Raw genomic sequence first — 26,765 nt, 5'->3', positions numbered from 1 at the left:
TTAGTTGCTGTGCTTCCTTGGGGTGTGGAAGTTACTGAGCAGCCAGCTCAGTGTTTTACTACCTTTCAGAATGCTCATGAATATTCTTCATAAACACAAACATGTTTCTTATCTCTATATGTTGTTCAGAATCAACAGAAAGAGCTCTTTGCCTTGGGGGGATTTTTATTCTCATCTCTGTGACATACTACTTGGATCCCATTGGGGGTGTTTGATGATTCTGAAGCTGAGGTGTGTGTGCATTGAAGAAGTGGATTCGAGAGGGAGAATGAGAACATGAGAACAAGCTGGATTTGCTCTATTTGGAAGAGCTCTTGCATATTGAAGGGTAGAGATTTCTAAATAAGTTTGCAATTTAGGAAAAAAGTACTTTGAAATTTGGATTAGACAAGTGAAAATTGAAAAGAAATCATAACTCCAATTGGTTTAAGTCATGTGGTCATTTTTTTCCAAGGAATGATTTCTTAATCATTAAAAAATATTTCTAGCTGTATGAAATTCGCTACTCTTGACAATTTCCAGAGGAAATCATAAATTCACCTGACATCTGTGGTCGATATCAACTGGCTGCAAATCTTCACTCATGTATCTCAGGAGCAATAATTAGTAAGTTTTGCCAAATAATCCTAGCTGGCCTTATTTACCACAGAGTTTTGTGTAGCTGCTCTTAGGGTGAATGTTCCTATTGCAGCTTTTTGTTCCCAAATGAGAAAGATGAGAGAATCTGTCGAGATTTGCAAAGAGAAATAACCTTAAAAATGCCTGGAGGATCAATTGTAGTTTCAGTTGCATTGGAGGAGCCTTTCGTATGTCAGCCACTACTCAGTGCTGATAGTTCAGACAGAAGGTTGAGGTGCAGCTGTGACTTGCTGTCATCAGATGGCATTTTGCACAGCTTCTGAATAAAGCTTCCTGCTAGTTTGACTTGTTTCTCAAGCCTTTTGATTTTCTCACTACATCAGTCTTGAAATTATTCAGAGCAGATATTCTCAGCCCAAAGAAATTTGTATCATTTTGCTTATGGTATTTCACTTGGAACCTTCATTTCCTACTTAAGAGCATCTGTAGGTAGACTCAGGAGGAGAGACAATTGCAGGAACGTCTCACCTATATAGAGGTGGGAGCAGGGGAATTATCTGAAGGTTGGTGTTCAGAACAGCCCAGGGACCACTGTGCAGAGCCACACACCCCATGTCATCTCTGTGGCAGGACTCGCCGTATTCTGGAGTCCTGAGTCTCGTTTGGTATTCATTAGCTTCAGCTTTGGGTTATTTAAAGTTCTGTTTTGTGTTTTCTTATTCTTTAGTCTGTTACTTTAAGCAGTTATGTTGAGAAGTGCATCTTAAGAATGTAAGAATCGTGTGGAAGCTGTGATTTAATCCCTTGATGAGTTGTACAGCCTGTACAACATACAGCTTACCTTGCCCTTAAGTATTATTTTTTTCCCCTACATTTAACCAAACAAACCAAAAACACTTTGGAGAAGGGCTAAGGAGTTTGAGTTAGCATTTCCACTTCTGTCTGAGTTAATGTTAACATTTTTAGGAACTTAAAAGTGAAACTTCTCTGGCACTGATTCCTTAAAGAAATAATCCCAGGCACTCAAACCAGGAGAAGCCCTCAGAAGGATCAAGTGTTACAGCTTCAATGTACTTAAAAAATCAGATAGATTTGAAACAGCAATATTACCATTTTAGAACTACAGTCTGTTAGACGTGTCTTGAATGTCTGCTTGTTTGGCCTGATAGTAATGTCTTGTTGAAAAGAATTTGAATGATTTACAAAGAAGTACTTTTAAAAGTTTTTTTAAGACTTTACTTGCTGAAAGTTGTCTTAAAAGGAGGCCATTAAAATATATATATAAATCTGACGATTTAAACTTTTAAATTTGATTTTACCTTCTGTCAACTGTGGGGCAGAAATTTGTTTGTGTCTCCAACTAATGGCACCACTGTCTGCTGACTTTGCTGTCTTTGGTTCCATATTGCTGTTCACTGGGGGCTCTTGTGGACTTCATTGGAACTCCACCGTCTATGGATTTAAAAAAACACAAACAGCTGGGCTTAGCTGAAATGGCAAATTGGTTCAAAGGCCTTGGGAGTCCAGTTGTGCTGTTGGTTGGTGCCTTGCTAGCATTAAGCCTCATTTGCCTGCAAGGCTGAAGTAGGCATGCTTATTTTACATGCAGAGATGCTTTAGGATGTTCCCTCTCCTCAGAATTCGGGGTCAGAGGGCCCTGTCTGATGGTCTTAGGAGGCAGCAGGTAGCACTTGGTTTCACTGCTGACTTCCTCATGAGCTCAGCAGGCAGCAGGTAAGGAACTGAGTCCATTCAGCAGCCACTGCTCTGCCCTGCTCCTTGCTTGCCCTGCTAATTCTGACCTTCAGGTTCTGCAAGCTCTTAAAGTTAATTATATCCCTAATTACTTAGTAAACTTGTTTCCAGATACTGTGAACTGAGACAAGGTTTGAATGTAAACAGATGTCCCTCTTCCTTTTGCTGCAGTAAATAATGTTAAAATGTTTTCTGACCATATCTAGTTGGTTGCAGCTAATGGAGTTTAGAAAATCCAAAGTATTTTTTATTTGGCCAACTGTGGGCCCAGCTGTAAGGTGACAGTTTCAATTTCCAGTTCCTGAGCTTAATTTTGGTTAGTACTGCTTGGCTTTCATATGGAGTTACTTATTGTCTCAGAGATGCTGATATTCCAACCTTTTATAAAAAGCATTGAAATGTATTTTTCACAAGTGATAGGAGAGAATCTGGGTTGCATAATAATAATTGGAAGTAAATATTTCACCTTTTTTCAAGGTTGCTAACTTCAATCTGCACTTCAATTGAGGAATATTGAGGATTCCTAAAACACAGATTTCAAATGGAAGTATTTTTACCTTCATAGAACAATATTATCACAAAGCAGACTTGTTCTTCCAGTCTTACCTGGGCTGCATAATGCTTGTGGAAACATCGGGGCAAAAGGATCAGGAACGATTTTATTTTCTTGCTCTTATCTGTTCTACTATTTGTCTGATACTTGCAATTCTTTCTACTTAGACAACAGGAGTATCTGGAAGAGGTGCTCTAGCTTGAATAGCAACACTTGAAAGCTTTAGCTGCAATAAGGAGATGACTATAAGAATCCAGTATTTTTTTACTTTTCTATTGCATTCAGCCCAGCAAAAAGCATCTTCTTCTGGACTTGATATCAAAGGCCATGGTTGTAGATTCTTATTAAACTGTCCTAATTTCTTTGTATACCATGTAGCTGTATGGATTAAAGTTCAGTGGAGGAAATGAAAGTTACTTTTTGTTTACTTATTTTAGAAGAAGGAAATTTGAAGTAGCCATAAAGATCTTGAAAAGCAGTGAATTTTCTCTTAGTTTGAAACACTGATGCCTTTTTAATAGCACAGAACAATATGCTGTTACAGGTAAAAATTGTAGCTATTCAGTACCAGAATTACTGAAGTGTGAAAGATGCCCATATTTGAAGTCATGCTGTTGGTTTTAATTAATAGCTTGACGTTTGGGGGATGACTTAAAAAAAACAACAAACCTTCTTATCTGTAGGCTCAGCTGTGCCCTAAAAATACAGAGCTTCGTCTTCATTCTCTCAGTTACCAAATCTGTCTTCTTTCTGTATGTGATGCGGAGTCAAGTTTCCTACATATCTGAAACAGTTGTTCCCCTTTCTCTTGGCAGTGCTAGGTTTCCTAATTACAGCTATGATCCTGAGGGCACCAAGGTAACTTCACACACCATCTGAGCCGTGCCATTACGTTGCTGAAATTACTGTTACAGTCAATGAAAATAAACAAATACATAAACTTATTTGTGTTGGGATCATCTGTTACTGAAAGGCTCAGAAGGCAGAACAAGCATCACTCCCATTGCTTAACTTAAAAGATGTATTTAAAAAGTTGGCATTTGAATAATATTTTAGACTGTATTGCTATTTCGCTATTAATTTATGGGGTAGGGGTAGCAGAGAGCATGCCTAGATGGAGAGGCTGACAAAAGGATGGGAAAGGGCCATCATCATGGAGATCTCACTTCTCTGAAGAGTCATCTTTCCCCTAGTTCTTCTATCCCTTCAAATTCATGAATTGGTTCTTCTTTCACTGACCCATTAAAAACCAAACCTTGTAAGGATATGCAGAGAGAAACTCAGTAACTCCACTTGTCCCGCCCTGCTGGTACCCCAGCTCCGCTGCTCTCATTTTGGTCTGTAAGCTGCGTTGGTTTTGGGTTCTACTTGAAAGGATCATTTAATTATGAAGTTGTTCATATGGCTAAACAAGTTTGTGAAGTGCTGCTGTCACCTTTTGTTCCATACCTACACTCTGTTAAGCACTGCTTCATCTTCTACTGTTAGGTAGAAATAGGTAAAAACAGTTTCATTAATCACCTGTTTTGTGTCCATGTTAGAGAAAGGAAATTGGAAGTTACTTGGACACTGACATTGGATTTTTTTTTTAAAAAAGGACATTTTTGTTGGTGAGTGACTTTGGTTTTGAGTCCAAAGTTTTGACTTTGTGAGAAAGTTACATACCCCTACTGTTTGTTTTGGCTGCTTAGCAAATATCCTGCATAGCAGTTATGTATATCAGATATGTAACCTGAAATGCTGCACAACTATTGAAACTGTGCAAGTGGTATCATTGAGAAATGCAGTTACTTTGAATTATTTTTTCCTTCTTGGAAAAGGGTTCTTGAAGCTCAAGAGACACGTTGAGATTCACAGCTGTGCTCTTCCAAGAGGTATGGAATAAAAACAGCACAGCATACCAACATCAAAGTTAGCGGTGGCAACTGATGATAAGTGCCCCAGGAGATACAGTTACACTTCTGGGAATTCATTTCCAGTTTGTGATCTCTTAGTTCTTACCTTTTCTTGACGTGATTGCAGAGATTTAATAGCAAGTGCTATTTAAGTCATACGTTGGAAAAAAGAGAAGTGGGAGGGCACTCGAGGTGCTGAGTTCAATACAGAGAAGGATAAAATGATCCTAGGCACAGAATCTGTCATTACTAACCTAGAGTAGTTAAACAGAAATATTCTAAAGCGTTTATACTAGTGGTGTATTAATGTTGTGATTGATTCCTGCATGATTTAACATTCTGTCATAGAGAAGTTAAGAAAGCACTTTTGATTTTTGTATCTGTTACCAAATAGGTGACTAGTTCTTAAGGTCTGTGTATTTCCTTTTAGTTTGGTGGGGTTCTTTTCTGCAACTGGATGTAAAGTATAAATTAAACTCTATAAGACAGGAGGTGTGTAAGGCTGGATTGCTGACCATAAGGCAGTAGTACTTTAAATAAAGAACCGTGTATCTTAAACAGAGTGCAAAATACTGCTTGGTTTCCTTGTCTCTCCCACTACCCCACCAAAAGCTAACCTTGTCAGTGTTTGGCAGCAGAGATGGGAAATGCTGTGTTGACCATCATTTATGCGTTCACTTTTGCCCATCATATAACCACGTTGTTATTCTGTTTTTTTTTTCTCAGTTCATGCAATTACATATTTAATATGTTTGGAAATCTTTGTGACAGACTGAAGAACCAACAGAGTACTGTACATGTTACTGGATATTATGATAAAAAATTGTATAGATATTCTGTGATTGTGGGGAGTCATGAAGGGTGTTTTTTTTTTTTGCATATACCAAATAGAGTTTCTTCTATTAACTATATGTGTACATGTGTATATCCATTATAACCTAGTGGCTGCTATTTCTGCGTCAACTTTACTGCATTGAAATTCACCCTCCTTTTTTGTCCATCAAAAACTTTATTGTTCTTTTTCTATTGGCAGATATTTAATTAGTCAAGGAGCACATGTAGGAGCTGTAAATAGTGAAGGAGACACTCCATTAGATATTGCTGAAGAAGAGGCAATGGAAGAGCTGCTTCAGAATGAAGTGAATAGACAAGGTAATTTTAAATGTGAAAAGCTGCTTTTGTTTATTGAACGTTAAATATGTTTTTGAAAGTATATGTTGAAATTAATGATTCTAAAGTTAACTTTTTTAAAAAGAGAATTGTTGATACTGTGTATGTTGCTGAAGCTGCCTTCCAGGCATTTTAACTCATCCCAGCCTTTCGAGAAGAAAGAGGTTGGAAGTACTGGAATGCAGATGTTGGCTGGATTCTTACATTCACGGGGCAGAATTTAAGTGGCATTTAGATACTATGGAGGGTGTTCTGTCCGTTTTGGGTGTAGACCAATATATCCCAGTTTAGATTGAGGCTAGAAATCTGTACCGAAGGAAACTGCATTAGAGAAGAGGAAAATAGGCACTTCTGGAGTGACTCCGATGTCCCTTTTAGAGTGAGACGAATCCAGCCTGAAGGTAGCAGTTTCTTTCCATTGATGCCGTAGAATAACTGAACCAAAAGTAAACTACTGTACCCCATCACATAAGCAACCCTTTGTATTTAGTTTTGAGTGCCATTACACAATGCCAAATGTCTAAAACTATGTGTTAGGATAAAGAGTCTTAAATTGCACTTGTTTTAGGTCTGAGAACAAAATTAATTCCAGTATTTTCTGTGCTCACCTCAGAGAACCACGCAGTTAATGGATAGGTATTAAGTTTGGATAGTATCACTTCAAGGTGCACATCCTAAACATGTGCACTTTACTCCTAGAAAATCAGTAGGCCAAATCTAGCAGTGTTGACTTTATAAAAGAGATTGGTCTTTAAAAAAGAATATTTATTCCTTTTTCCTCTTGTAATTTTTTCCTCCTTATTCTACTATTTCCTATATTCTACTATTTCCTATATTATACTATTTTAATACTTATTTTCCAGGGAAAGCTATTTGAAAGTTTGAGGTTTTTCTGTTCCACGTAGGAGAGAATATTCAGATGGTGTCTCATCATCTCAAGTCTTCTAGGCATGCATTACTATCCCAAAGCTCCCAGTACAAGGAATGAGATGATGTGGTCTAAGTTACATCATGCTTTGAAGGAAGATGCTACTCAGTAAAGACAGAGCCTTTGTGAGGGATGTGCATCTCCACCACTTCCAAACCACCTTTCTCCCTATTTACAACCTCCTTCCTCTGTGAAAATGTTACTTTTTTTTTTGTAGCAGAGAATTTATATCTCTAAGACGGATTTACATAATGCATAAAGTAGAAAACAATTAATTGCTTGAACCTTAGCCGTGATGTGATTTGAATGCTTAAACCTGTTTAATACCAAAAACAAATGTTAAAAAGAAAGTGGGTGACATGATAAACGGGAAAGTAAGAAGTACTAATATGTAGAAGGAGACTGTAGATTTGACAGAGGCTTTCACTCATGTATTACTGTTAAATGAATTTTATTTGACAGTTCTTATAGTGAGCACATAAAGAACTCCAGATTAAGATAGGTGTGAATATTTTTTTGTGCCAGTGCTACTGTTTATTCTAATTAGTTTTTTTGGGGGGAAAAAAAGCACAGCTGTTCTATTTCTTCTTCATTTTTTTTTTTTTTCTGGACGAATGTTGTCAGTCTTTGTTAGGGAATTATGTCTGACTTGTACATCAACCTAAATGATTTAGGTAGATTTCAATTCATTTGACTTTACTGACGTGCTCTAGTAATTGGCTGTTGTTCTTTGCAAGATTTACCTAAATCTAAAATACTCTTACTTTAATGTTACCGATAATGTATATATATAATTTTAAGTTTTAATGCACATTTTTACAGTGCGAAGAATCAATATGCAATCTTATTTTTTCAAGTCTAATTGTTTTGAACAACCCAATTGTAAAATCAGCATTGACAACCTAAACTAAATGCCACAATTCACTGAAAATTTCAGACATACATGTTCTATATACATGTATTTATATATACATTGGTATGTTTGGAAGTGGTTTTAATGCTTACTTACAGATCTGTTACAGGACTTGGTAACATTTGTATTTTTTCAGTTAAGCCAATCTAGATTAGTTACGCAGGGTTTTAGCCTAGATATTTCATGTATGTGTTGTTCTATGAGAATTCATCTAATTATTTTATCTATATGGATTGTTATGTATGTGTATTCTTATATACATGTATGTGTATATTCTGCCTAGCTTCTTTGGCTGTTAGACTGCTAACATAAAGCTCTAAAATTAAGCTCTAAAACAACTTAATTGCTTGTCTTGGTCTGGAATTAACACTGATGTATGGTGACAGTTTCATCTTTGACAGTACATATGGTTAAATGCTTTAGCACTGCTCCTGATAAAATAAAGCAGTACCACAGTTTAGGTAAAACAAATGGACTGTGAAATCTGTGGAACATTAAACCCCAGTTCAGTGCTACTGGTAGTGGAAGATAAGCAAATTTACTTTGAAAAGGAACAAACTCAAGTGACAAAAAAATCTTAGCCCAGCGTAGACAAAACATTCACTATAGCTTCTCTTTTTCCCATGTTGCGTAGTTAATGCTCTGATTATGGCTTCCTACATATTGACATCAACAGTCAGAGCTTTATTGTGGCAGAACATTGCCTGGAGAGATCACTGTGATTCATTCTGATTTCAAATGTTTTGAAGTGATGATGTTTGACATTTGTTTCTGTTAGGCATCTGAGGAGAATTACCATGTTAGCTTATCCTTTTAGCTGCTTCAGAGTTGAAGTCGGAGTCTTCCAATTGTGCTATTATTCTACCTTCATCCCTTTATTTATATTTATGACCAATTTTTACAAGCATTGAATTATATTTTACAGACATAGCTGACTACAGCACAAAATTCACAGTTGGAAATTAGAATACAGTTCAGCTTGGTATGATGTTACAGGCATAATAGGAAGAAGTATGGTGCTCTTTAACATCTTTATTAATGACATCGATGAGGGAATTGAGTGCACCTTCAGCAAGTTTGCTGATGACACCAAGCTGAGTGGTGCAGTCAATACGGTGGAGGGAACGGATGCCATTCAGAGGGTCCTTGACAGGCTGGAAAGCTGGGCTCGGGTGAACCTAATGAGGTTCAACACGGCAAAGTGCAAGGTTTTGCACTTGGGCCGGAAGAACCCCAGGCACCTGTACAGGCTGGGAGGAGTTGTCCTTGAGAGCAGCTCGGCAGAAAAAGACCTAGGGGTCCTGATAGATGAGAAACTTAACATGAGCCAGCAGTGCGCTCTGGCAGCCCGGAAAGCAAATGGGATCCTGGGCTCCATCAGGAGAGGGGTGGTCAGCAGGGATAGGGAAGTGATTGTCCCTCTCTACTCTGCTCTTGTGAGGCCCCATCTGTTGTACTGTGTCCAGGTGTGGAGCCCTCAGTACAAAAAAGACATGGAGATTTTGGAAAGGGTCCAGAGGAGGGACAGGAAGATGATCAGGGGGCTGGAGCACCTCCCCTATGAGGACAGGCTGAGGGAGTTGGGCTTGTTCAGCCTGGAGAAGAGAAGGTTGCGGGGTGACCTCATTGCAGCCTTTCAATACCTGAAGGGAATTTACACCCAGGAGGGGAGTAAACTCTTTGAAAGGGCTGACAATAGCAGGACACGGGGAAATGGTTTTAAGTTAAAAGAGGGAAGATTTAGGTTGGATGCTAGGGGGAAGTTCTTCACTAGGAGAGTGGTTAGGCCCTGGAACAGGCTGCCCAGGGAGGTTGTGGATGCCCCGTCCTTGGTGGGGCATATGCCCTATGTTTGGTGGCCCTGCCAGGCAGGGGGGTTGGAACTACGTGATCCTTGAGGTCCCTTCCAACCCGGGTCATTCTGTGATTCTGTGATTCTGTGATCTTCTGGCATTCAGACTCCAGAATCTAAAGTACCTGGAGAGGAAATGGTCAGCTATCCAAATTAATCTCCTGTTTTACAAGTCCTGTGGTAAGGAGTGTTGGACATGAAAGAATAGAGTTTATGTATTATTAATATCTTCTTTCAGTTATTCTGGAGTCCTTGTGCAGTGCTTCTCAATTGTGGCCCCTGATTCACTCTTCTTTTCTTATACATTCTCCTGTGGGTCACGGACCCCTAAACAAGGGCATCTTGTATTCTGGGAAGCATATATCAGGACTGGCTGATATAACATGCTTTGCTGTCATTGTGAACTAATGGACTAACTAGCCTATAGGTGAAGCCACAGCACTCTTACAGTAGGAAAAGTGTTTTTCTACCCAAACCTTCACATGGGAGTAAGGACTGTACTGATTTTTTACTAATTTGGAGTAATTTTGCAACATGCTCTATTCTGTTGTTTTTGTATTGTCTCTGGTATTTGATATAATGAAATAAATCTATTATATTGTTTCTAAAGCATGCATGCAATCACTTAATTATTTTTTAAGCTTAAAACCTAGTTTCCTTTTGTACTTTGTGAGAAGGTAAATTATAAACGTACCATTGAAAGTTACAGGGATTTGTGACAGGATTATGAACAGGACACCTCACAAATAGCACAATCAGGTATTCAGTGGGAATGATTCCAGCGTAGCACTCCTTGTGTTTTAAATATTTTCTCCTGTTTTACAAAAAAGACTTCCTCTTAGACCTGTTTTGTTCTCTCTCCATATGGCTGATGTCTCTGTCCTGGGCTGGTCCCACTTCCATAGATGTCACTGCAATCCATGGAGATGTTTACCTTTAGTAACAATACCAATATTTCCAATTCCTTGACACGATTCCCTGTATTTCTGCTCTGTGGTATTTCAGTGTGCTGTAGTTGTGGAAGCTGACTTTTTCCAGTAGTGAGAAGCCTTTTCGTGGGGGTAGGTGAAAGCTAGCAGTCTTGAGTGCCGTTTTGCTTGGCTACCACTTTAATTCCAGCTACCCCTTTAATAATATTTAAAAATCACCAGCTTAAAATGTTGGCACTCTGTGGGGTCTTGAGTAGGGTTAAATATTACGGTTGAAGCGACGTTTTGGTGATGGAGGGTTATTTATCATTAGATGCCCTCTTAAAATTATTTTTAACTGCTTAAGCAGTTATTTTGAATTATAGGAGACATTCTTGAGGGGTGAGTTAGTGGGGAGAGGTGACGTGAGGTGAATCAGGAGTTCATGATACAGGGCGGCACTTACTGTGTGTTAGGGAGATTGCGTCTCGTTTTCAAAGCAGAAGCCAGTGTTCCTCATTCTTAATCATAGGTAAATGTAATGACATTATCTCGAATGTATTGCTTAACTCAACTTTGTTTATGTGGACAAAATGTGAACTATTACATTTGTATATAAACATTAACTACATTAAGTAAAAAGTGGGTTGATCTTCCCTGTAGTATCTATAAAACATGCCTTTATATGGCCGAGCAGCACTGAAACAATGATTCAGCATTTCAGTTCACGCTCGGTCTGTCTAAACGCACAACGAACAGCACAGGATTATCAAATCATGTCCGAACTGTTGAATGGCACTTGTTGATCAGAAAAAAATGAAAACATTTAGCAATAAATTATTAACAATTTCAGCAGTCGTCAGTCAGCCAGAGGTTAAGCAAAGTAGAGCCTTAAGCAGAGGCTCCAGCGGGGCTGGAGCTAGGAGGACTCACATTGCCATCTACGGGCCGTATGCAGAAAGCGGCTGGGAGGTGTGCCGAGCATTATCTTCTTGTCCCTGATATCACACTGCAGTCTGGAAAACAAGAGCAGGGAGGAAGGTCCATATAAGGTATCACAAAGGCCGTTCATATTCCATTTTCTGTATTTAATAAAGGGAGCAATGTTTAGCTTATCTCAAAGCACTGCCTTTTTTCTTTGACACAAAGTCCAATTGCCAGTTAGTACTGTGAGTGTTTTTTTATTTTTTTTTCTATTGGAAAGATTCTTTTACTTCCATCTGTTGAAAGATGATCAGAAACTTATGTCTTAATATTAAGATATAATATTAATAATAATATATTAATATATAATAATATATTAATATGTCTTAACATATTAATGGAGATGTTTTTCCTCTGCTTCTCTTCTGCTATTTGGTCTTCACATATGCGTTCATTTGTGATACTGATGGGAGGCTATACTTAATATTACTGTTTCTGCAAAAGCTTTGACATGTTTTCATGAATAGATAGGAATAGAACAAGAGGGGATAGTTTTAAGCTAAAAGAGGGGAAGTTTGGGTTAGACACTAGGATGAAGTTCTTTATTCAGAGAGTGGTGAGGCAGTGGCACAGCTGCCCAGAGAAGCTGTGGTGCCCCATCCCAGGAAGCACCCAAGGTCAGGTTGGATGGGGCCCTGTGCAGCCTGAGCTGCTGGGTGACAGCCCTGCCAACAGCAGGGGGTTGGAACTGGATTGTCTTTATGGTCTATTCTAACCCAAACCGTTGTTTGATTCTATGGCTTTGACATAATTAATTTTTCAGGTGTATGTGAAAATTACGTTTAAGACTTCAGCCATTGAAATATCAGTGTAAGGCTGTTTTCTGTTCTTACTGTGCACTAAAGCACATCAGAACAAGCACACATGTGAGCAATTGCCCACTGAAAGGAGTTTATGTAGGATTGTTTGCATGGAAAAGTTACTTGATCTGAGAAGTATTTTCACTTTAAAACTCTGGCATGCAAAAAGAGGATGGACGTAATTGTAACTAGCATGATACATAAATTCCTTATTTGCATAATTGTGTCTGGCAAGAAACTGTAAAATGTAAATGATTTTACTCTAGGGAATTATTTTCCCAAGGTCTGCTGATGTCCACTGCTGTGTCATTCTGAAGAAAACAAACAAACAGACACAAAGGCCCCAGAAATGTAGGCTTTGCAGTTCATACATACAGCATTCTAAAGTCTGCTGGAGGAATGTGCAGACATGAGTACAAAAATGCTACTGATTCAAAGTTCCTGGTTATCATTCTTCATGTTGACCAGATTTATAAAGATTTTAGAGATGTAGAATTTTATTGTCTGCATTTGTCATGGCTTGTATTGAAATTGGCAGTTTTGTAAACATCAATTTCTTTAATTTCTCCCCACCTTCTTTCAATAATTTAGCTTTTCCTTGGACTCTGCTTAGTGCTGCAGCAATCATTTGTGTCTTCCTGCATCTTGCAGACTTCACTTCCACATTTTTTCTTCAGTTTCTAATAAAAATTGCCTAGACTGAGATGGCTGATCTGTGGGTTAAGTGGTTGAATGTAGAAATTCAGTCAGCTGCTTAATACTTAATATATTAGCTGCTCACTTACTTTATGATACTGAGTAAAGTTGTGCCTTTGTGTCCATCTTTAACATACAGTATTTTTTACCTGACACCAAACAAATTATTTTATATTTCCAGAAGCATTTATTCATCACATTCATTCTGCTTGCATGTCAGTAAAGTTTTTGATTTGTGCTGCCATTTCAAGGTGCCTTTTTTTACTTGCTGTATAATGGGGGAATTGCAGCTTTTGTTATGACAATAGATGTGTTGCAATTACCTAAATTAATCAAAGGCATTCTCAGTGAGAAATATTTTATTATGTTTGTGCTATAAAAGATAATCAAGGAAATGCAAATTCACGTGTACCAGAATAGAAATCTCAGTCTGCCATTCTCTGCCTGATGGGTATTTCAGCAGTGCCAGCCTAATTACTTTTTATTTGCCAGCTTGTTTCTCCACATCTGGCTTTTTATTGTCAGAGAATTGGTAAAGCTTGATGAAGATGATTTACTATAATTTGTTTTACCATGTGTTATGCAGTAAAAATGATACATTATACTACACATGATCATCTACGTATTCTGCTTTTCCATTTATGATGTTAATAATTTCTTTAATGGAAGCCATTTTAACTCTCATCTCAGTTCCTGCTGTAGGCAAGAGTTAGGTTCAATTTTGTTTCATTTATATATTCTGAGTATTTGTTCAGTCTAAAGGATGAATAGCTCAGTTTCTTAGAAGACTTCACAGCCTGAAATTGCTGTCCATTATAAAGGCTTTGAGAATTAATTAAAATTAATTATTTAGGTAGAATTGGGTTGAAAAGAGTTGTTCTAGGTCTGCACAGGTTTGTTTCTGGTCTCTTTATATTCTACTTTGATTACTTGGACAGTTAGAAAAGTTATATGATGCAAGCATGCTGGAGAAGAAGTTTGGGAACACACAAAGCATCTGCAGGACACACTGAAAGAAAGTAGAATTCTGAGCCGAAGGGCAGGAGAGATTTTATATCTGTCCCAAGTAGTTTAAAAATATGACCTGCTGCTTTATGGGCTGCATAGGCTGTTGTTGAAATTTGTTATTGTACTCAGTGATTCAGTGCGTGTGTCCAGATAATCATTACAAAACCATGTTTTGCTCCAAGAGAAAGTAAAAATTTGGAGGAACAGCACATTTTTTTTCCCAAGATCCTGCACAGGAGTGCCTAAAATTGGACTATTCATATACATGAATTCATTTTGAAGAATGATGGTCTACTGATGTACTTACTTTCAGAAGTTAACCCAGATACATTTTGTGCTCATGATAACCACAGTTCCTAAGACCCTTTTCTTTGCAAAGATGTCAGTGTTCAGTCAACAAAGAGCAATATTCCTGCGTAGTTCTCTCTAAAGACTGCTTTTCTTCTATGCTTTTTAGATCCCTCTGTGTGGTAACTGTTAAAAAATGCTCGCAAGCGCATATTTTGCTTTGCATATTCAGAGCTTGGGCCTTCTTTCTGTCTAAACTACCGTGTGTAATTGTAAATGTTACATCGTGTTTGTCCATTTTCATCAGTACAGGGGATATTTTTGTAGAATGTGCTATAAAAATGACTTAAAACATGTTGGTTTTTCTTCTTCTCAACATTTGAAGAGAGATTTCAAAAGGCTTGGAGTATACAGTTTCTGTTTTATAGTGATATAGACCTTATGTTTTTTTCAGCAAGAAAGTCTTAACAAAGTATAGCAAATGTAGTTCTATCCCTGTATAAAAACATAGTTCTGTATTTTTTGTAAATATTCAGCAGTGTTCAGAATCTAAGCTGTTCCTGGTTTCTGGTTTCTGCAGGTACAGGCAAGACTAATACTCTGAGGCTTTGTAAGGTTAAACATTAGATTTCCTCTCTTATTGTAACATGTCACTTCAGAAATTGTGACTGTGATGGTAGAAGTTCTTAAAATTGGAGGGCTCTTTTTAATAGCTTTTTTTTTGTTTTGGTAAAATCTCAGACAAAGTCTGTTACTGATGTTATAATGGGTGGTTCTTTAATTTTTGGGGTTCATCCTCAGGATACTCATATCTAGCTGTGAATACTAGTCATATAATTTACCTGTTTTATTGTATTGCATAAGTGTGATATAAGGTTTGTCACATCATTGAATTTAAGTATTTGAATTCTAATCTTGTGTCCTCTCTTTCCTTCTCCCCTTCCCTGTCTGTATTAGGGGTTGATATAGAGGCAGCTCGAAAAGAAGAAGAGCGAATAATGCTTAGAGATGCACGACAGTGGCTCAACAGTGGCCATATAAATGATGTCAGGCACGCGAAATCTGGTGGTACAGCACTTCATGTTGCTGCTGCTAAGGGCTATACAGAAGTCTTAAAGTAAGTGTGGTTTAAATGGCAATTTTTGATTGTCTTGTTGAGATAAAACAGCTTAGAATTGATACCACAGGAAGTATCTGACTTCTGGGGGTTGTAAATTTGGAAATTGCAGTCACTAGACCTTTGTTTTCCTCAAGGCTTGATATAGTGTTTTCAGGTACTCATAAATCTTGATGCTTGTAGTTTTCCAGATGTCATTCAAAATGTGAACAGAATTTACATAATGAGGCTTAGTACTCAGAAGGAAAGTTGACAAGAAATCTTTCCCTGTTTCTAAAGCCAACTGTGTAAACAAGTTTAATATCTTTTTATAATGCCAGCTAGCATTCTGGGTAAAGTGTATTTTCAAGATGCCTGGTTTAATTTGCATACATAAAGCAGAATCCATGATCTATACCAAAGGTTTTCAGACCTAAAAACCTTTTTAGAGTAGTGTGCATCTGCAAGAGATTTATATTTGTAAATGTTGGGCTTATTTTTAACTTCTGTCAGTGTCTTTTCTGTAGTCCACTCCATGTACTTATCCAAGGAGGAGAGAAAACACATACCCAAACAATTTTCTTGATTGTTTCAAAATAGCAAAAATGTGCTTTGTGCAGGATACGAGGCTGCAAGGCTTTGTATGGAAGATGTGGTGGTTATTACTTGAAGTTTATTGTCTCTTGAGTTATGAACAGAATTTCTTAGAAGAACACTTCACAGTTAGGTGATTTTTATTAAGTATGGGGTGTGCTTCAGAAAGCTGAGAACCGTTTACACAAAGCTGTTTGTCAGGCTGAGTGTCTGTTGTCACTTCAGAGCCGTACCAAATTCATGTGTTAAATGCATGCTGAAAAGGACATCTTCCATTTGAGGAGTTCTGCTACTGCTCAGAGAGCAACTGAAGCATGTAAACACTAGGTTGTTACAGCATCAAATGTTACTGGAAGTAGATGCAAGCTTCAAGAAACTAATATTAGGACAAATGGAAGTTTTAATAATGTACTACATAAGACCTGTCTAACTAGCAATTTTTGACACTTCACATTCCTTGATGGCTTTTCACCATAGCTGCACATACTAAAATACCTGCCTGTGTAGGCAGAAAGGAATTTGAATGAGAATGAAATTAAGAAGACAAAAAAGGATTTTATCTTGAATTTTCCTTAGAAGTAAATATGACTGTTGAACACTGAAAAGACGGGTATTTCTGGGAGGAAATAAAGTTAATAAATTGACATTAATGCAACTAAGATATGTATAGTTTACATTAATGAGAAAGGAGAAAAGTATTACTGTCCAATAATTTCATCGTTTTACAGTGTTTACTATCTCTGTCAGCACTGTCAAGATCTAATTCTCTGAATTTCTTTAGGCTTTTAATACAGGCTCGCTATGATGTAAATATTAAAGATTATGATGGCTGGACACCACTTCATGCCGCCGCTCACTGGGGTAAAGAAGAAGCATGTCGCATTTTAGTGGAAAACCTTTGTGATATGGAGGCTGTCAACAAAGTGGTAGGATTTTTATGTAATCCTTGTCAAGATACAAAGTTCTGGTCTCTAAAGTGACTTTAGAAGCCAGGGTAAGAAAAGTGATGATAAACTGCTGTTTACTTTACATGGAGCTTTATATAATGCATGTTTTGTCAACAGCATGTCTGTGTCTGTAACTAAATTCCCTAACTTCCAAGTTAGTTTCAGGGCCTGCTTTATGCTCATTTCTATATCAAATGATCCATGCGATCTTTTACAGTGAAATTTCAAAATAGTTCTATTGATATTTTGGACATATGAAATTAGTGACTAGATAGACAGTAAACAGGCAGTCAACATTTGTTTGCCATAGACAACAGTGATCCCTTTGGGTAGTGTTGGGCATTAGCATCTGCTTTTAACTCCTAAAATCAGCTTGTGTTGAAATACTGATGAGAAATCACTGTGGTGGTTTGGGGGCACTCTTAGAAACATTTCGGCGTCTGTGGACTCTCTGGACAGAACTTGGATGCTACCTAAGTCATATTTCCTTGACTTGTGCTCAAAGGCCTGTGGAGTTTTTGGCTTTGCAAGACCTTGCTCCCAACAGGTACAAGTATAGATGATTCATATAGGTGTCACAAGGACTCTTTGCTCAACTATGTAAGTGCTGAAGCTCTCTTTCTTCCCTTTGCACCACATTCTTCTGCTATATTCTGATCTGCTTTTCAATTTCTAGCAATATAGTGTGTGTAGATTTCCTGCCCAATCTTTAGCATGATTTCTTCTCTGAGTTTTCGTAGTTTCTTTTTAAGTTAATTAGGGAAGTAGGCACATACAGACTCTTAATTAGATCATGAATTTGGCAGTATTTATATAAAGGCAAAGTTAAGATTGCTAATAATAAAATAAATGAAATCTAGAATTATATTTCAGGTAGTTTAACTCTGTTTCTTTCTAATACTTACAAAACTTCTTGAAGTCAGCTGTATGATTGTATCAGATAATCGGAAATGGTTCTAGTGGTTGGTGACCCTGCCTGTGGCAGGGGGTTTGAAACAAGATGATCACTGCAGTCCTTTTCAACCCAGGCTATTGTATGCTTCTATGAAAAGCTGATGTAATTAGTTGAAGCCAGTTTATCAAGTTGTTTGCCAGACATTTTTACAGGGTTCATGAGAATGTGAAGGGTGGTATTCCTGAGAACACTCATAAAAATGTATTCAGCTCAGCTGAGGCAAGAATAAGAGAGTTAGAAATTGTTTATTTGGGGTATGGACTTGTCTGTGCAAGCTAAGAGTGTTTTGCCTGTTGCGTTCTTCAGTAAGCCGTTAAGTGATTTTGCTTGTAGAGGCTGAGAACTCCACTACATCTGGTTTCAGTTGGAGGTGCTTAGCACCACGGAGAACTTAGCTATTATTGTTCAGGCACTTTACTTCAGGTATTAATATCTGCGTATTAAGTTTGGATACATCCTTCTAACTACAAAAGGGTTGTTTTGTTTTTTCAAAGTTATGTTTTGTGGTCAGAGTCCATAGTCTAATATGAGGGTTTTTGGAAATAAACCCACTTAACAGCTACCTAAAAATAGAAAGCCAGATTAAAACCTGTGATCACAATGCAAATATAAATTCAAGATAATTTTGTTGTTTAGTTTCCAAGTTAGTGCTATGCTATGTTAATGGAATAGCTCGTGTCGGAGGACCTCAAGCTGTTTTGGGTAATGTTTGTTGGAAGGAACATTTGCTTCTGATGTATGATGAGAAGCTTCATGTTTATGAAAAATTAGCGACTTATAAGGTTTGTTCTTTCTAACCACTTAAGACAGCCACAATCCAGTCAGTAGTATGACACTCCGTAGTCAGTGTTTTGGTAAAATTAAATAAGCAGTGAGACAAATACGAACACCTTTTGTTATCTCTCTCATCCATTGAGACCACTTTAAACTGGCAACTCTGTCCTTATTGCTGTTTATTGTACAGAAGTATTTGCATTACTGATCTTGTAATCCCACCACATTTCAACATGTCTACCCGACGTGCTGATGCAGCTGCATCTGTACCCATTGCTGCAGGCATTAGTGCCTGGTCTCCAAACTAACCCTAAATGCGAACTTCCAAGTAGAAAACATTGTATTACAGTATCAAAGCAATTAAATTAAGCTTTCTTTGTGAAACTGAGCTTCAATCTTTCTTGACTCCTTCAAGCAGAGGAGAAGGAAGAAATCTGCAACCTTTATCAATTCAGATCTTAAAGATAAAATCTCATGTCCTCTGGGCATCTGGTCTAGTCAAGTATTGTACTAACCATGTAATAGATGTAAGATACATCAAGGTGAAGAAATTCCAGCTGATGGCATTACTCTCCATTAATGAATCACTGTGTGGTGTTTATTTAAGCTTGTTCCATGAAAATCACCCACAGAGGGGGGTAAGAACAAACAGTTGTAACAGATCATTTCCAAAATGGAGCAGGAAATGTAAATACAAGTTTAACGTAAAAATATGAAAGCACAACCATTAAAATGTAGTATTGTTTACTTAAATAGTTTCAACTTCAAAAAATCAACCATACTTGGTAGTCTGAAGATGGACAGGACGCTAACTGGTTTGTGTTGATCCAAACAGTTGCCACTGGAATAGCTGTTTGGAGCTAATATTGTGTGTTTCATTCTTTCAACCTGTTTGTTGGTTGTTTTTTTTTTTCTTCATAGTTTTTTTTTTCCCCTTTAAAAGACAATAACATTCTACCGAAGTCATATTTTTCTGTCTTAAAAAGTGTTTAGTCATTAGCAATAGGTACAGCAGTTATATTACAAATTGTTTTCAATCACTGACAAACTAACAGTTTGTAATAGAGCTTGGCTTATATGTTCTAATTTCTCAGAGTGATTGTGCTCCTTACCCACATCATCAATGGGATAAGGCATCATAATCTATTGCTATTTTGTCGTACAAAAATGGTGTTTCACTTTTCCTTTTCTCCAGGGGCAGACAGCATTTGATGTGGCTGATGAGGATATTCTAGGATATTTAGAAGAATTACAGAAGAAACAAAATCTGGTAGGCCTTTTTCATCTGTATAAATTATATTTTATTGTGCATATGATGAAGTTACACAGTCAACTCAGGGTAGCATACAGATTACAATTGTGATCTGAGGCTTCAACTCTGATCAAACCAGCTGTCATCTCAACTGTCTTTTCATGTCATTATTTGGTCAATTATGGTGACCAAAAAGCTCTGGATTAGACAAAATCCTTGCCTATTTCCCTTCTCCAGTAGGTATATTTTGATCTGAAGCATCAACAATCAATCAGCAGTTTCCTGGAAATAACAGTTTCTGAGATTTTAGAATTCTGAAGTTAGATTCTTTGAAAGTGTACACACGTTCCAGTGTTTTCAGTAGATAGAGGGCTCTCTGCTAGTGATTTTATCACATTGATGCCATTCTGCCAGTTTAACTGCATTATTCTGTATGTTTTGAAGCTTCATAGTGAAAAACGTGAAAAGAAATCTCCCCTAATTGAATCCACAGCCAACTTGGATAATAACCAGACACAGAAAACATTCAAAAAGTAAGTAAACCAGAGAAATGATGAGCTCTTAATGATAAAAGGAACTTCACCAGCTGTCACAATGTCCTACCTGGCAGGTTTTAGTAATTTTTTCAGTACTTAATAGATATTTTTCTTTCCAAATTCAGTAAAGAGACATTGATTATGGAGCAAGAAAAGAATGCATCCAGTATAGAGTCTCTGGAGCAGGAGAAAGCAGACGAAGAGGAAGAAGGGAAGAAGGATGAATCCAGTTGTTCCAGTGAAGAAGAAGAAGATGATGACTCAGAATCTGAAGCAGAGACGGGTATGTTATTTGAGTATTGTGTTTAAGTTTTTGCTTTAGAAATTGATTTAATATCACAGGATAGAGAGTTAAGTGTGTTAAGTTTTACTTCTGCATTTCACTAAGCTTCCAGTCACTTTATGTATGACTAAATTCAAGTCCTAACAGAGATATTAAGGTGCCCTTATTGATGGCTCTCATGGTTGAAGGAGTTAATCTACTTATTCAGTTGTCTATTTAGCAACTAATTTTAATTATGTGCAATGCATAAGCCTTAAGTAGCATGTCGAAAAAACACTGAAGAAGTTAAAAGGTCAGAGGAGAGATGAAGTCTTTGTTAGCAGTGTTTGCTCTTATTTGTGCTTACCATCCTGAAGTGAATACCAGTGGATTTGGCAGTAGTAGATATTCATGAAGTGCTCGTGTGTGTACTTACTCTTGATTTGGTATTGAAATGAACTTCAGAAGTGCTGCTTTAACTTAACGTACACTTCATGTACAACTTCAGTTCAAGTAGGATGTCCCTGGAAAATTTTAGAATTGTATGCAAAAAAAACCCTGCAGTACTCACTGCTACGGAAAGTAGGCTGAATATTGATGTTTAATTTAAATTAATGCAGCCTAGACTGGGGGAGACATTAACTTCCTTGTCTAATTGTGCAAGTGGTCTGAGTCTCGAAGTCTTTACATGGTGAAATGAGGTGGGAAAAAGTGAAGAAGCAGAAACAATGAAACAGGGAAGTGAACAGAATTAGCATCAGTCGGTATATCCATGTATTCTTATTTCACCATTCTCACTATCCAGGTTTATGTGAACTTCCTATAATTATTAATGAATATAGAAAATTACCCTTGTATTTATATTTATTCCTTCTATTGTTATTCCTTCTTATTTGTCCTCTATTTTTTGCCTTCTGTTGCTTGTCCTGTTGCATCTATTGTTTTTCACTGTTTGACTGCTGCGTGGTTTTTTGTTAATTTTTGTTGCTGTTTTTTTGTAAGCTAACACTTCATTATGCAGGAACAAAAGTTGGTCACATTTATAAATTGCTCCCTCACCTCGTATCCTTGCATCTCTTATGTACAGAGACTGAGCTTGGACAAACACAGAACAGTTGTGCTGCGTAACATGTAGTACTTTCTCAGTCACTGAACTAACTGTAATGTCTCCTGAACTTTCTGATTCTGGTAACTGTGTTCTCTTCGTTTCCAGTGGACGGTTTGTGCCAGGAAAATTTGACTGTGACACAAGAATTAATTTATGTAAACTTTGGGGTTTTTAATATCAACAAGGCTTTATCATACTTTATTTGGCAAGCTAGACTTTAAGCTTTTCCCTGTAGAACTGCATCTTTCAATTTCAAGCTTGTGCTTTCCCTCTTTTCTCATATTTCACCTTAAGGTAGTTTTCTAATGAAAAATCTTAAGCTTATGAAGAGCATTTTGGTTGCAGAATGTTTTAACATTGTTATAATATTGTATTTTGGAAATTATAACATTGTTAACAATATTCTGAAATACTATAAAGTCTGATTTCTGATCAGAATGTTTTCCTAAAACCTCTGTTCTGAGAGTACAGCTTAAAAATCAGTGGGTTTCTCTTTCTGTAAGGCAAAGCAGTGAAATGTGAATGCAGAACTAATGTCTTCTAAAAGACAAGGAAACAAACTAAAGATCAAAACTTTCAACAGCTCAGTTTTTAAACTTACTTTCTTTGAGATAATTCTGTGTTGTTTGAAAACGACTTTTAGCTCAGCCAAGCATAATTCTATGTTCTATGTGTCCTTGCAGCAATTTCAGAATACAGTTGGGAAAAATCCATTTTTTCCCATCTTTTCCCCACAATTGTGATAATTTTTTTTCTGTATGTTATAAAGCTGTATTATTTGCTTGCAAAATTTGAGATCTGTCTATGCGTCTATAAAGCTTCTTCACTTTCTACTGTCAGCCTGCAGTGCTCTGTGGAACATTCCCCTTGTGTTTAAAAGAGTTTTCTATTAAGTGTAATTAGTCATAGAAGATATTCACTTCTCAGCACTGAATGGGTAATGTAGAAATGAAGGCATGTTTATAGGAGGGGCAAAATCAAAGGAGACTGATTCCCTGTTGTTCAGCACTGCAGAAATAAGATGTAGCAGGAAATTCAAAAGAATTTACAATTTTATTATGAAATATATCAGGTTGGAAGATTATGCAGCGCGAGCAAGTGCAGTGACAACAGTTACGCAGTAACCTGGACATTATCTGTATGTTTACTTAAGAGGAATTAAGGTATGCGGTGGAAGAAATATTGGGCCAGAAGGACAACCAGAAGAGGTTAGACTAAGTCAGACAGTGAAACTTAGGTGTGAAAAACAAGAGACAAAGAAGGAAGAAAGAAAAGGGAAGTCAGAGCTCTGGTTGTTTGTCAGAGAACAGCAGGTTCCTGTCTCAGCTAAACTCTGCTGTCTGTAGTCTCTGGCTGGATTCTTTATGCAGTCAGATATTTCTTTATACTCAATATACACAGTTATCCATGAATAAATGTTTTACTTTGAATTGGTGACTTCTGTGGTTCAAGTTAACTATTATATGCCGGTGTACTTCCAGCTGTTTAATTTTTAGGGTCGTTAACCAAAGGCTAAAGTATAGTCTGCCTAGAGAGGTTGTACCTGAATCTCTGGATATTTTCAAGGGCTGACTCATCAAAGCCCTGAGCAGCCTGGGCTGTATCTAATGTTGACTCTGCAGGAGGTTGAATTAGGTGACCTGCTGAGCAGACCTGAACTGGTCTATGATTTTGTCACTGCATCTCTGAGTGTTTAACACTCACTGAATAAAAAAAATAAGTAAAATATTATATGCATGGATGTCATGGAAAAAAAGGTCAATTTATTGGTGATAGATACAGATTGAGAGGGAGAGGGAAAACACTGAGAAATAAAAAATAGAGTGCTGTTGGAAAGGTTGACTGCTAAATTTGTTTGAAAGAAATTCAAGTCTTTGTTGTAGAAATAAGGGACTTATGAATACAGATGAAAAATGAGAATGAAAATCTTGTATATATTCTTCAGATAAGACCAAAACCTTGGCTAATGCAAATACCACAAGTACACAATCAGCATCGATGACTGCACCTTCAGTAGCTGGTGGTCAAGGGACACCCACATCACCTCTTAAAAAGGTAAAATAAAGTTCTTGTCTTGTGATTTTTAGGCATCTGTTCCCCTGTGGAAGCGTATATATTTTTTTTTATTGTATAAAATTGAATGGAGTTATCCAGTGAGCTGATGTGTGCCAATTTATATTATATTGTTTTATCTGCAGAAACTGTGTTCACTTCTCATAAATTTTGAAAATTGAATGAACAGTTTTGATCCTAAACAGGAATCCAGGAATCTGAAGGATATAACTACAACACACCTGAATGCAAGATCCATTTTACAGAGAACAAATCTGTTGCACAGTGACTAGAATTCTAGTTTTTCTGTAGCTAAACTTAACCTCTCGAAAGCCTTTTTTTATTCCAGGCTCCTCCTAAAGTTTTAGAAAAGTACTGTCAGTCTTAAGGCAAGGGAGCCATGCACAACTAAGTCCTTAGTAGCATTCAGCTAGTGCTAGAAGTTGAAAATTGGTAGGCACGGAAATTTGAAATAATATGTGAAATAAGAAGTAGAAAGTGTTGTAGTTTCCAACACTGATTTCAGTTTGGTTAGGATCTAATGGAAGAACTGGAGAATTGGGACACATGATTAATTCAGTGCAAATAGCCCATTCAGCTGAAAAACTCACCCAGCAAAGCCATATTGCTTACAAGAAGCTTGATTTTAAAAGTCGATTGAAACATAACTTAATTTTGCTTGTCAAAGGAGAGGTATATATGACAAGGGAAAAAAACTATAGTAGACAATAATATACAGTCTCAAGATAGTATACAAGTCAAACATTCATAATATATGAGCACACTGAATAGGAGGCTGGGAAGGCTCCCTTTGTTGTCTGTTAAAGGTTTTCTATGCATTTTGTAATCAAAGCTTAAGCCTTTACGAGTTCTTCAAGAAAGCTTGTTCAGGGGAAATAGTGACCATGGTGCACTCAAGCCACAGTAGAGAGAGAACTATAGCAGATGGAATACTATGTATTGTATTTTTCAGCTCCCTGGAGCTGACTAGATTTGCGCTTTCATAGGCATAGCAGAATCTAATAATAATAAATCTTAGAAAGTGTTGATTAGGACTTAATGGTCCTGACACTGGAGCATGTCCAAAGAGGGACAACAAAGCTGTTGAAGGGTCTGGAGCACAAGTCTTATGAGAAGTGGCCCAGGAAACTGGGAGTGTTTAGTCTGGAGAAGTAGTTATTCAGGGGAGACCTCATTGCTTGCTACAACTACCAGTAAGGAGGTTGTAGTGGGGGGGGGGGGGGTGGGTAAGGTGGGGTGAGTCAGTCTCTACTCCCAGGTAACTTGAAATAGGAAAAGAGATAATGAACTTAAGTTGTGCCAGAAGAGGTTTGGGTTGGATATTAGGAAAAAATTCTTCTCTGAAAGAGTGGTAATGCATTGGAACAGACTGCTTAGGGAGGTGGCGGAGTCAACATCCCTGGAAGTGGATGGAAAAGGAAAAAGAAAAAGGAAAAGGTAGATGTATTACTTAGGGACATGGTTTAGTGGACATAGTGGTGATGGGTTGACGTTTGGGCTTGATGATCTTAATGGTCTGTTCCAACCTTATTGTTTCTGTGATTCTATGTAAAAGATCCAGGCAGTATATTTTAAAATGCCCAATTGTATCCTGTTACATGATACTGTACAATATGGTTGCACCAGCCTTCCCGATCGTAAGAGCTGCTTTATAAAAATAATCACAATTGATGTCCACAAGACTTCTCTCAAAAAAGAGATAAGAGCAAAAAGTAGTGGTGGCCATGGCTTCCTGGCAGAAATGACTGCTGTTCCCCTCACTCTGAGCATTTGTCTCTGGTCAAACAGCTGGATTCCAGGATGGCCTTGTTATGTTAGTCTAAACACTTTGCACTGGCTAGTAATTATGTATAACTAATAATTATGGTTCTCTGTCATGGCAGTTGCACAGAACTTGAGTCACAAGTTTTCATTGCAAATGATAGTAAATGGGCAGCTGGGGGAGTGGGAAGACTGAGTAATTTCTGCTTTACTAAATGTGTGTAACTGTACAGAACGCAAACATATAGCACGAATTTAACAGCAGAGAAACAGATCTGCTTTATCTAGTTTATTTTTTGAAGTCGGTTTAGTAATACAAGCATTTCTGAGAGTTGTTCAGTTTAAGCGATACACTCTCCAGGCAGTTTTTGTACCAGAACTCATATTCTAAGGTGTCGAGTACTTCAGAAATGTTTGTTTTTCATGTCCCAGTAAAAGTTTCGTAGCTCGTGCTCCCCAATCAGGTTATTTCATATTACACAAAAGTATTCTGAGCTGTGTGATCTTCAGTGATAGGATATTACCAAATCATTACAAGCCTGGAACGTGGCTTCGTATTCTGGAGTTGCATGATCAGTTAAACAGTATTTTTATGGTACGTGTTTAAATGTATGAAAAAGAATTTGATGAGAAGAAGTAAGCATGTCTTTAAGCTAACCTTCTGTAAGTCATTAGTACATTGGCATTTAGTTATTTGATTATGCAGTAATTAATGGCTTGTCTTGTGTTGGGTTTTTTGTTTTTTGGTTTTGTTGGTCTAAAAGATGAGAGATGCAGGTTAAAAATACACTGCCGTTATCTTTCTGATACTCCATGTGGAAAACTCTTCTGTATTTACAGAATAAATGCACATTTATATTGAGGCAGATCATCTTGTAACATAGCGTGTACATGTGACCTGAAGAAGCAGTTGCAGCTCATGTCAATGAATGAAAATGACTTAAGCTGTCTTTAATGAAGAAAGGCAAAACTTGTACAGGTACAAGTTGCCTTGAACTTAATTTTGCACCTGCATTTTCAGGCTTGCAACATCTCTACAACTCTTCTGATTTTACATCATACATGGCCATACCGTGTT

The 26,765-nt window shown here is 37.4% G+C and overlaps 1 protein-coding gene across 15 annotated transcripts in view; it reads left to right on the top strand.

Moving 5' to 3' along the window:
- Positions 1–26,765, top strand: part of PPP1R12A (protein phosphatase 1 regulatory subunit 12A) — a 115,497-nt gene that overhangs the window by 52,742 nt on the left and 35,990 nt on the right. For 13 of the 15 annotated variants that reach the window (XM_015857277.3, XM_015857250.3, XM_015857269.3 and 10 more), the window contains exons 3-9: positions 5,816–5,934; positions 15,287–15,446; positions 16,801–16,945; positions 19,891–19,965; positions 20,392–20,480; positions 20,609–20,766; positions 23,799–23,908. In XM_015857277.3, the coding sequence (XP_015712763.1) occupies positions 5,816–5,934; positions 15,287–15,446; positions 16,801–16,945; positions 19,891–19,965; positions 20,392–20,480; positions 20,609–20,766; positions 23,799–23,908 (856 nt within the window). Of the gene's footprint in view, positions 1–5,815; positions 5,935–15,286; positions 15,447–16,800; positions 17,014–19,890; positions 19,966–20,391; positions 20,481–20,608; positions 20,767–23,798; positions 23,909–26,765 lie in introns of those variants that run through there. The other 2 variants (XM_085537650.1, XM_085537646.1) reach the window with 2 other exon arrangements.

The sequence above is a fragment of the Coturnix japonica genome, chromosome 1 (assembly GCF_054131305.1).
Source record: "Coturnix japonica strain WE chromosome 1, WE-NBRP24, whole genome shotgun sequence".
NCBI lineage: Eukaryota > Metazoa > Chordata > Aves > Galliformes > Phasianidae > Coturnix > Coturnix japonica.
This window is presented reverse-complemented; position numbering and strand designations above follow the sequence as displayed.